Source organism: Neovison vison, chromosome 8 (genome assembly GCF_020171115.1).
Source record: "Neovison vison isolate M4711 chromosome 8, ASM_NN_V1, whole genome shotgun sequence".
Classification (NCBI taxonomy): domain Eukaryota; kingdom Metazoa; phylum Chordata; class Mammalia; order Carnivora; family Mustelidae; genus Neogale; species Neogale vison.
This window is the reverse complement of record NC_058098.1, coordinates 58,654,137-58,665,475: the sequence shown is the minus strand read 5'-3', so window position 1 is coordinate 58,665,475 and position 11,339 is coordinate 58,654,137. Positions and strand designations below refer to the sequence as shown.

Genomic DNA, 11,339 nt, shown 5'->3' with positions numbered 1-11,339 from the left:
GGACACAAAGCCATTTCTACCCTTGCTGTTGTACGTTGATGCTGCCGTGAGCATATGTGTGCATATATCTTTTCACGTCCCTGTTTTTACATGTTTTGGGCGTATACCCAGAAGTGGAATTGTGGGATCACATGGTAGTTCTGTGTCATTCTGTGTCCCATCATTAAAAAGAATTTTTAAATCTTTTATAACATTCCTGTAATTCCTTACACACATTTGGTATTTTCTTGGAACATCTGGGAGAAGATGTGTTTAATCGATGGTCTCTAAATGGCAGTGTGTTTGTAGTTGGCCTGTATTCAGGACGTATTTAGAGCCCCTGCTGTGTGCGTGCATTATAAATTGGTCATGTATTGTCACAAGTAAGGCATGAATCAAAAAGTGAACTTTTTTGGTGAAACTCCAATGGATTTCACTTGGTTTCGTGTCCTCAGCATCTGACATTTCCTTTGTGAAAAGAGTGCTGCTGCTTGTCACTTCCTTATGAGAGGAGATCCTCGGGGTGCTGCCCTTGGGTCTTCTGACTCCCCTTCCTGAGCTGCTCCCTGGGCTTCCTGACCCCGGGTCTTTCATTATCGTCTCTGGCTCTGTCTTAGGTCCAGAGAAGACAGCCCAGCTCTCTCTCATGTATCTCCAAATATCTCTATAGTCATTTGGTGTCTGAGTCCTTTTAGTCCAGCTTACCAAGATTGGTTAAAAATGAAGAAACGAGTCTCGGTTGGAGGAGTTGTTAAAGGGCTTCTATACTCACCCAGTGAAGTGTCTATCTGTTCTATGGGTTTTGCATTGATGTGTACGTGTGTGAACTGCCTCTCTGCCGCCCACCCCCCCTCTACTGGGTTTGAGCACTAGGAGGCCGGCTGGTGGCCTGCGTGCTCTGGTCAGCTCTGTGGGCACTAGGGTTTCAGGTGATTTCCTCATAGATCTCCTGATTGTCCCTCACGGCTCCACTTCTAGATGTAGCATTGCGGTTTTGGGTGGAAACTGGGTAAGAAGAGACAGATGGCTGGTTTGTCACATTTAAGACCCTGTGGTAAAATCATTATTTTTTTAAAGATTTTATTTTATTTATTTGAGAGAGAGAGAGAGAGAGAGCGAGAGAGAGCATGAGGGGGAGAAGGTCAGAGGGAGAAGCAGACTCCCCATGGAGCTGGGAGCCAGATGCGAGACTCGATCTCAGGACTCTGGGATCATGACCTGAGCCAAAGTCAGTCACTTAATCAACTGAGCCACTCAGGCACCCAAAATCATTCATTTTGGAAGAAAACTCATCAGTATAAGCATTCTTCGTGTACATTCCAGAATTCAGGTGAATTATACGAGGCTCCCTCTTCTCTACTTTCTATCCCAATAATGATCGGGGAGCGGAAGAGAGAGAAAAGGACAAAACAAGGCCCTGCAGGTGCCTCGGATTGGCCTGAGATGGGTGGCAGGATTCTCGTTCCTAGTATGTTTTGCTGGTCACTGCACTTTGAGTGACTTCTTCCAAAAGTGAAAGGCATGTCCTTGCCTACCAGTTCCTCACTGGGTCTCACATGTAGCTTTCTGTCATGGAGACATAGGCCTGTGGACATAAACAGGTAATGACTCAGTTTGCTTGACATCCTGCCAAGAGAGCCCAGGTTTTCAAGTTGAGGAAAACAGTCTCTTGATGCAAAGGGCACAATCAGAAGTGCTGGAATGCTCCTCAGGCTCCCTTTTGTTGATGTATTTTCACTTCCCTTCCCAGATAACAGCTTTAGAAAGGTGCCTTTGAGGTCACTAGTGTGGTGAGCCATCTGATTGCGGATTAGTCATGATTGCTGCTCACTCTCACTCCCATGGGACTTTGGGAAAGTGCCCAGAGGAGCTGGGGCTCCAGCAGGAGCCGGGAGGATGGGCTGGTGCATCGTACAACAGGACCCCGTCAGACACGTTCGAGCCAGCTGGACCCAGGAGTCCTCTGGCCCAGCCCTCACACTTTGCAGAGGACGGCCTGGAGCAGGGATTCTGGGGCATAGCAGCAGAATCCAGAAGGGCGGGAAAACGGAGACTGGGGAAGGGACTTTGGGGCCTGGCGTGGGGAGCAAAGAAATGGATCGGTCCTGAAATTTACCAGCACAGTAACATTTGTGAAGCTGTGAGTGATGGGTTGAAAGCGGTGTAGCCAGCTTTTGGGGGGTGGGAGATTGGGAAGGTGATGTGTTTCACTAAATCAAATTCAATATCACCATTAAAATCTATATTGACTGATTGGAAAGTGCTGGAGGAAAACGTAGTTATTGCAGTGCAGTGAATGGAGGCTGTTTACCCCAGTGGAAGATCTTTCTGGTATCTAAAGGTCAGCGGGGGATGCCTGGGGTGAGGGGGTGGGTGTAGGGGTCGGGAGGGGGCTGACGTCTTCAGTAATAAGCCCTCATCCCCTGTTGTCTGGCTGATTGCCTGGCTCCCTGGTCTGACTTTTCAGAACTTCTTTGGCCTTGTCTGCCCACATTTCTCCCTTTCCTGCTGTTCTTGTACCCTACTAAGAATGCCCATCCTAGCTGTATAATTTATTGGGCTTTCTGTCCTTGTCATTCTGGTTTGGCGTCGACATCTCTTAGGGGCTCCTTGTGCAGTCCTGAACAGCTCCTGCCTCACTGGGGAAGGCCTGCGAGTCCCCACCCTGCAGAGCCCTAGCTGCTTTGTACTTCTCCAGGCTGTTCTGGGGCACGATGGAGGGCAGAGGGCAAAAGCAGGAGCCTTGAGTGTGAAAAAGTCTTCTAGATGCCAGTGTTGTTGAGGTCTTGTTCTGCTGGGGCTCTGAGGATGTACTTTCAAAGAAATGGGGGCACTGCAAGCCCCAGCTGAGTCGATGTGCACCCTCTTCCCTGTTTTCTGAGGCCTGGGTTTCCCTCATGCCCCCTCCGAGCCCAGGAGACCCAGGCGGCTGTGTGCGCTATGTAAGGTACATCACGGCAAGGTTGTCCTTCTCTTTCCTTGGTGCTCTTGGGGGAGAGTAGGGGAAAGGTGTGTCAAGTCAACACACATTCGAGGGATGCCATGTTTTCTGTGCAGACTTGGGCTTTGAGGAGAAGTATGCGTATGTGGCGGTGCTGCCGTGCTTCCTTATTGCTGGCTCTTGCCCAGAGTTTCAAATGAGCTGGGCGTGGGTCTGTGGGTGGGTGTGTCACGAAGAGCCTCTAGAAATCTTTGTACATGTTTTATGGGGCAAACAGCTGACAGAAGACCACGTTATTCCAGAAGGCCAGGGATAGTACTTGAGGTCTCCTGTCAAGGGCACAGCGGGGACATCCTCACACTGGGAGCTAACGCGGGAGCCCCTGCCCCAGCTGCCACAGAGCCCGAGTCTGGGGAAGCATTCTGTCTGGAGCTCCCTTGAGCTGCTAGACACATAGTAGGTTTGTGTCTGTGGGATGAATGACACGAGGGAGGGAGAGTTACCATGGCACATGAGGCCTGACACAGGTCTTCCCAAAAGCGTTCTAACAGGTTGAAGGGGAAAAGAGACAGGGGAACCTGTTTTTGGTACATTTGTACCAAAACTAAGAGGAGAAAAATCGAATTTTAGGTTCACAGAGAAACAAAAGAAGGACCCACCCCTTCATTTCTTGGGTCTAAGTTCTAGTGAATGAAGTGTGGAGTTTTGAGTGTGGGCATGTAGTGTGGGCCTGTGTTGTTGTCGTGCAGGAATGGTCATGTTCATTGTAGCTCCATGAGCAAACTTGGTGTTCTTGCTCCGTATTCTGATAAACCCACATTTATTTCCCACATGGCTATAGGCTCATGCAAGGGCATGTGTTCAGACAGGAGGGTCTGTGGCACCATCCCTTCTAGTCTCAGCTGCCGCTTTCTCTTGGAGGGATTGCTTTGGCCAGTGCATACCAGCAAGGAGGACACTGGGGGTAAATACTGTGGGGTCTGCTGGGCTAGTTTCCATCTTTTTAGGGGTGCTTCTGCCCTGGCTTTCAGGCCTGAATGGTCAGTTATGACTCTTGTGTGCTGGGCATCTCTACAGAGGAAGAGGGGGAGCATTTGGTAGATATTGGAAGGTCTCAAAGGCAAATTTTGACCAGTGGACTTTGTTTCTGGTATTCTTCGGAAAGAGGAGCGGATATTTTTAAGCATCAAAAATACCACCTGCTTCGAAACAGACCAAAAGGATGAAGTGGTCTTACTCTGACCTTCATAAAGGGCTTGAGCTACTCGTTTTCAGCTACTGGATCTTCATCTCCATCTATCAGAAAGTTCAATGCCACATGTATACATAGAATGTGTATTTAGAGGTGGAATTGGAAGAGGACTTTCTAAGGAAGGAAGAGGATTTAGGAAAGTCCTTCCTGCTGCTTTCTTTTTTTCTTTTTTCTTTCTTTCTTTCTTTTTTTTTTTAAAGATATTTATTTGAGAGGGTGCAGGCATGCAGAGGGAGGGGCAGAGGGAAGACAGAATCCTGAAGCAGTCTCCCTGCTCAGTGTGGACCCTGAGAAGGAGCTCAATCCCAGGACCCTGTGATCATGGCCTGAGCTGAAACTGAGAGTCAGCAGCTTAAATGACTGAGCCACCCAGGTGCCCCCCTCCTTTCTCTCTTACAGTGCAAGGTCACTGGTCTGTGGCCGCTGAATGTGTGAGAGACAGACTCCTATGGTGACAGAGAACAGTCCAGAAAGCAGAGTGGAGGTGACGTGTCGTATACCCAGGCTGCTCAGAAGCCATGGGGAAGGGGATTGAACTGAGCGGTTGGCTGGTGCAGCAGGTGCACTGAATAGAAAAATCAGAAAACCGAATGCCTTAGTCTTAAATTGAAGAGCTGTCTGCAAGGTAAAATACCAAAAGTACCCCCCCAAGAAAGCCCCCACCACCATGCTTCTAGGAAGGAGCAGACAACAGGTGAATTTAGTGGTGGCTGGACCTGTACCTGTGAGATGCATCCAGGAAGTTTGCACTGGCTTCACTTTCACCAAACCAGCACGGCTAGCATACTTGGAGGACAAAGATATAAATCTTCCAATGTAAATGTGCTGAATGTAGGTCGGCTTTCAGAGAACTGGGGTGATATTGAGGGGACTTGCCTTCCACCCCATAGTACGTGAATTTCTACAGCATTCACCGTGCTTTACCATGTTTTCCGAGTTCCTCTGGGGCGAAGTGCAGGCTCCTTTGGAATTGCCATCCACGGACGATCAGGTGCTGCGTGTTAAGGGACGGCAGCTTTCCCCCAGGAACTGGACCATCTTGATCTGTAGAATTTGTAAAATTTCTTGCTGTGCCCAGAAAACCTTCTGGGCATGCATGAATCTCTCTTTGTGAGGGTTTGATAGTAAATTAGTAAACAGTAAATTCCAAGCAGTCTCCCATCTCCATGGTGGGTCTCCTGGGAAGACGGTTGTGTGATGGTGTGAAAATGAGGACTGGGTTGGGAATGAGACCTGGCACAGGAGGGGCCTCTGTGTGAGTTCTCACCCTGGCCCTGGCCCTGGCCCTAGCAGGCTGGGGGGTGGGGGGGATGTGTCTGAAAGATCACTCAGGCTGTGGCATTTAATACCTTGCACTAGGGAACATTTTAAAAGTTAATCTTTTCCTAAAAGAAAATAGCTTCATTTTTTTTGAGGACATGGGGAGTTAGAAAGGAGAAGGGAGTTGGGGGGAAATTGGAAGGGGAGGTGAATCATGAGAGACTATGGACTCTGAAAAACAATCTGAGGGGTTTGAAGGGGCAGGGGTTGGGAGGTTGGGGGAACCAGGTGGTGGGTATTAGAGAGGGCACGGATTGCATGGAGCACTGGGTGTGGTGCAAAAATAATGAATACTGTTACCCTGAAAATAAATAAATTTAATTAATTAATTAATTAATTAATTTTTTTTAAAAAAGATTTTATTTATTTATTTGACAGAGAGAAATCACAAGTAGACAGAGAGGCAGGCAGAGAGAGAAGGAAGCAGGCTCCCTGCCGAGCAGAGAGCCCGATGCGGGACTCGATCCCAGGACCCTGAGATCATGACCTGAGCCGAAGGCAGCGGCTTAACCCACTGAGCCACCCAGGTGCCCAATAAATTTAATTTAAAAAAAAAGTATTATAGGGGCGCCTGGGTGGCTCAGTGGGTTAAGCCACTGCCTTCGGCTCAGGTCATGATCTCAGGGTCCTGAGATCGAGTCCCACATCGGGCTCTCTGCTCAGCAGGGGCCTGCTTCCCTTCCTCTCTCTCTGCCTGCCTCTCTGCCTACTTGTGATCTCTCTCTATCAAATGAATAAATAAAATCTTAAAAAAAAAAGTATTATATACCAAAGAGTTTTTGAAATATTTATTTTCTAATGAGCATACAAGGTGAAAATTCAATAAAAATATGTCAATATTTTACTCAAAAAAAAAGTTAACAATACATGATCAGGTAGGAAATTTAAGCAGAATTAAAATGAAAAGTGGAAATGCTACTACACAGAGTCAATAACAATTAACATTTATACGAAATCTTTACACATCATTTTCTTCAAATTTTATAGTATTTATATAAATGGAATCATACTGTAGATGCTATTTCTAATCTGCTTTTTCAATATTGTGGCCATCCTCTTAGGTTTTTAGGGATCCCTTGAAGCAGAAAGGTCACGTATTTTGTTTCCATTTTATAGATATCAAGATGTGATACAGAGAATTGTTACCTAAGGTCACCCAACTGATAAGAAAGCTAAGTTCACATTCTCTCAGATGAATTTAAAGAACTCTTATTTGATGTGGCAAAGAAAAATTTTTATCTCTGTACAGTAGAATTTCCCCTCTACTAGAATTTTGGGGTGGGACATAAATTCATCAGTATTTGCAGATATTGTGAGTTGGCTGCCTTCTTGCTTTACCTGGATATTAGAGCCAAGACTCAGGGTGGGGGGGGGTCCCCTGGGGTAGGATTTTTTTCCCCATTGTCCACTGTCCATACTTATGGAGTTCTCCCCAGTGATACTTTGACTTGGATCTATGTTATTTTTTTTAAAAGATTTTATTTATTTATTTGACAGAGAGACAGAGATCACAAGTAGGCAGGCAGGCAGAGGGAGAGGAAGGGAAGCAGGGTCTCTGGTGAGCAGAGAGCCCGATGTGGGGCTCGATCCCAGGACCCTGGGATCATGACCTGAGCCGAAGGCAGAGGCTTTAACCCACTGAGCCACCCAGGCACCCCTTGGATCTATTTTATTAATTAATTTTTTTTTGTTGTTTATTTTTGAGAGAGAGAGAATTGGAGGAGGGGCCGAGGGAGAGGGAGAGAGAGAATCTTAAGCAGACTCCACACCCTGCGCAGAGCCTGACTTGGGGCTTGATCTCATTACCCTGAGACCATGACCTGAGCTAAAATCAAGAGTCAGATGCTTAACGGGCTGAGCCAGCCAGCCACTGCTTGGATTTGTTTTTTAAAGGTAATAATAGCTAATGTTTATTTGGCACTTACTATATGTCAAGCACAGATCTCAGTTGAACTGCTTTTTGGAGCAGATACCATACAATTCACCACGTTAAGGCTTCCCAGTCAGTGGTTTCTCAGTCCAGTCAGAGTTGTGCAGCCATCCCCACACTCGGTGTAGAACATTTTCTTCACCCCAAGAAGGAACCCCATACTCATGAGCAGCCACTCCCCACTTCTCCCTTTATCCCTTCCTCTTTGGAATCACTAAGCTCTTTTTCTCTCTCTCTTCTTTTTTTAAGATTTTATTTATTTATTGACAGACAGAGATCACAAGTAGGCAGAGAGGCAGAGAGAGAGAGAGGGGTGGGAAAGCAGGCTCCCCGCTGAGCAGAGAGCCCGATGTGAGGCTTGATCCCAGGACCCTGAGATCATGACCTGAGCTGAAGGCAGAGGCCTAATCCACTGAACCACCCAGGCGCCCTGCTCTTTTCTCTCTTGATGAGTTTTGCCTGTTCTGGAAATTTCATCTAAAGGGACTCAGGCAGTATGTAGTCTTTTGTGTGTGTAATGTTTTTGAGGTCTGTCCAACATTGTACTGTGTGTCAGTATTATATGGCTCTGTCACATTTTGTTGATTGATTGTCAGCTGATGGACATTAGGCTTGTTGCCAGCTCTGCCTCTCTGAGCAGATGTGTCCAGGGTTTGGAGCAGATATACATTTTCGATTTGCTGGGGTCTGTGCCTAGGAGGGGAATTTCAGGGTCGTATGGTAAGTCCATGTTGAATCTTTTGGAGAAACAGCCAGAAAGTTTTCCGGACCGGCTGCACCATTTTACATTCCTGCCCAAGGGGTACGAAGGGTTCTGTTTCTCCATGTCCTTGCCAGCACTTGGTGTTACTGACTTTTTGATACTGGATTTTTAAACACTTGTTTAAGTATCACTGTGGTGACTCACAGTGTTGCTCAAATCAGGAAGGGAGTATCTGTTTTGAACTGTGAGTTTGGTGTTTTACTTTTGTGCAGAGGCAACCCCTCCTGCCTTGAGGACCCGTTTCCAAGGTTGGCTGTAAAGTGGCGCCCGAGCTGTGACCCATGCGGGACCTGGTGGGGTCTCATCCACTTCCATGTCCGGAGCCCCAGTTGGCTTCACAGCGTTTTCCTTTGTAAACCCGTGTGTTCGTTCACCGTCCCTGCCTCTTTTTCTTCTCTCTCCCTCCTCTGCCAGGGACCTGGAAGCCAGAGCACAGAATGAGTTCTTCCGGGCGTTCTTCAGGCTGCCGAGGCAGGAGAGGCTGCACGCTGTTGTGGACTGCTCTCTGTGGACACCATTCAGCCGCTGTCACACCGTGGGGCGGATGTTTGCCTCTGACCGTTACGTCTGCTTCGCCAGCAAGGAGGATGGCTGCTGCAATGTCATCCTCCCACTCAGAGAGGTAGGGGCAGCCCTGGCCAGCGCTTCCCGAGCCCGCCTTCTGTCCTTGAGCCCGTGGTGGCCATGAGACTGGCTGGGCAGGGCTGCTCACCCAGCAGGGTTTTGCCCACTGCAGATGGGCCTCTGGAGGGAAGCACGGCCTGCATTTGACCAGTCCCCGTGTGGTTGTTGCTTTTTCTGTCATTCCTCCAACACCCTGAAATTTGCCAGGCAGTGATTGGCAAGAAGCACATGCCCTCACCTCTGCATTAGTGTTGATGCTGTTCAGAGAAAGGCTCTGCCTCACAGTTAAAGCTTTTCTGTCAGCTCTTAGGTAGGATTCCACCCCTTTTACTCACAGAAAGGGGAAAGAGAAGAGGCAACTGACAAAAAACATCACCTTGAAAACGTCCGATTGCTTGGCTCTTGTGCCCTCCTGGGACTTGAGTGGAACACTTAAAAATGTTTCATTTAATATGGATCAGGTCCCTTTGTACTTTAAAAGTCTGCAGTCTGTTCCTGGAAATTCAGGGCAGCCTGAGGCTACTTCCAGATCTGAAGAGCTCAGTCCTTTGGTTTCAGGGCACGTCTGTGGTGAATACCCACCACTCTGTTTCCATCAGGACCTCCAAATTCTGAGCACAGTTGTTTGGGAAAACTCAGAATTTTTTATCCATGTGATCTCCTTCCATGTCATTTTGTAAATGTTTTCATTTTACAAATGTTCTTACTTAGGAGTGAAGCAAGAAGTCCAAGAATTATCTTAAACATTTATTTGTCTTCTTGTTGGAGCATATACATAGCATCACATTTACCACTTGACCCACTTTTAGGTGTTAGGGTTCAGTGGCATTAAGTACATTCACGGAATGATCCCACCATCACCAGAACTTCATCTTTGCCATCAGAAACTCTGTCCTCATTAGGCACTCACTCCCCATCCTTCCTCCCCAGCCCTGGGCAACCACTGCTCTACTTTCTGTCTCTGACTGGTACTACTCGAGGTCCCTCATCCAAGTGGGATCCTTTAACATTAGCCCACGTGTGGCTGGCTTATTTCACTGAGCATCATGTCCTCCAGATTCGCCCATGCTGTAGCGCGTGTCAGAATTTCTCTCCTTTTTAAGGCTGTATAATATTCAGTTGTGTCGATAGATCACATTTTTGTTTCTCCGTTCACCTGTTAATGGGTACTGGAGTTACTGTCCCCTTTCAGCTGTCATGACTGTGCTGCCTTAGATAATTTTTACCTTCTGCATCCATTCCTTAGGGCAGTTGTTTGGTTTGGCCTTCTGTCTGGTGATACCTAAATAGGTAGTCGAAATGCCTGCCCTCCTTTGTCTGTTGCCATACCTTTCATGGGTAACCTTTTGCAATAGGTGGTGAGCATTGAGAAGATGGAGGATACCAGTCTGCTCCCTAATCCCATCATCATCAGCATCCGGAGCAAGATGGCTTTCCAGTTCATCGAGCTGAAGGACAGAGAGAGCTTGGTGGAGGGCCTGCTGGTGAGGCTGAAGCAGGTGCACGCCAACCGCCCCGTGCATTACGACACCTCCCAAGATGAAGACATGGTATGAGGCTTAGAAACAGCGGGATCCTATCTAGGGAAGGTCTTTCTGACCACTTCTAGGGCAGTGGTCTCGGGTAGGAGTACACATGGCCACGATCTACTTGAGACCCGGAACGTTGTGTTAGGGCTGATTGGGCCTATGTATCAGACAAGGGTATCACTTTTGGTACATGCAGGGTCCTGGGTGGGTGCTGCACAGGTTAGAAGGTGCCCCACGCAGCAAGTGGTTCGAGGGACCAACAGGGTACCCTGCTCACAGGTTAGAGGGGTCTGCAGGGCACCCCTTTTGAGGTTAGGGGAGTTGATGGGCACCCCTCCCTATATTGGAGCAGTTCGTGGGGTATCCACACAAGTTAGAGGGATTTACAGGGCACCCCTCCCAGGTTGGAGTGTTTGATGGGGTATCGACCTGCAGGTTAGTGGACACCCTCCTTACAGTTGGAGGGGTCAGTGCTCCCCACCCCTGAGGCTGAGGGGGATGTTATTTGGGGGCGGGTGGAACTTGTTAAAAGAGAAGTTACATTGTCCTTAAGGCCGGACAGCTGGAAAACAGACGTGGATCCACTGGGACCTCCTCTCCTGCTGTTTCACACCTGTCCCTCTCTTTCTTCACCTCTTTTTACCCACACAGTAACAGGGAGGAAAGGAGATATTCCCTCAGTACCCAAGAGCTGTTTTCTGAAGGTGGTCATTCTCCGTTCTGGAAGCATACAAGAAATGGTGCTTGTCTGCCCCCTCTTGGCCTCATGCTGTGTATGCTGTGAGCAGCCTTCCCAGGAAAGCTTAGTGTGGACCATATTCTATCCTGAGGATCAACTCTGTTGGGCTAATGTTAGTCTCTTTCCCTTGAGACCTACATAGGCATGTTTAAGTATGTTACCTTTGGGGCGCCTGGGTGGCTTAGTCAGTTAAGTGCTGGACTCTTGATCTCAGCTCAGGTCACAATCTTAGGGTCCGGGGATCGAGCCCCTTGTCTGGCTC

General features: G+C 48.0%; 1 protein-coding gene across 7 annotated transcripts in view; it reads left to right on the top strand.

Moving 5' to 3' along the window:
• The window catches only part of TBC1D8 (TBC1 domain family member 8), a 106,684-nt gene that overhangs the window by 71,324 nt on the left and 24,021 nt on the right, over positions 1-11,339 (top strand). For all 7 annotated transcript variants that reach the window (XM_044263676.1, XM_044263677.1, XM_044263675.1 and 4 more), the window contains 2 exons: positions 8,600-8,807; positions 10,165-10,359. In XM_044263676.1, coding sequence (XP_044119611.1) covers positions 8,600-8,807; positions 10,165-10,359 — 403 coding nt within the window. The remainder of the gene's footprint in view (positions 1-8,599; positions 8,808-10,164; positions 10,360-11,339) is intronic.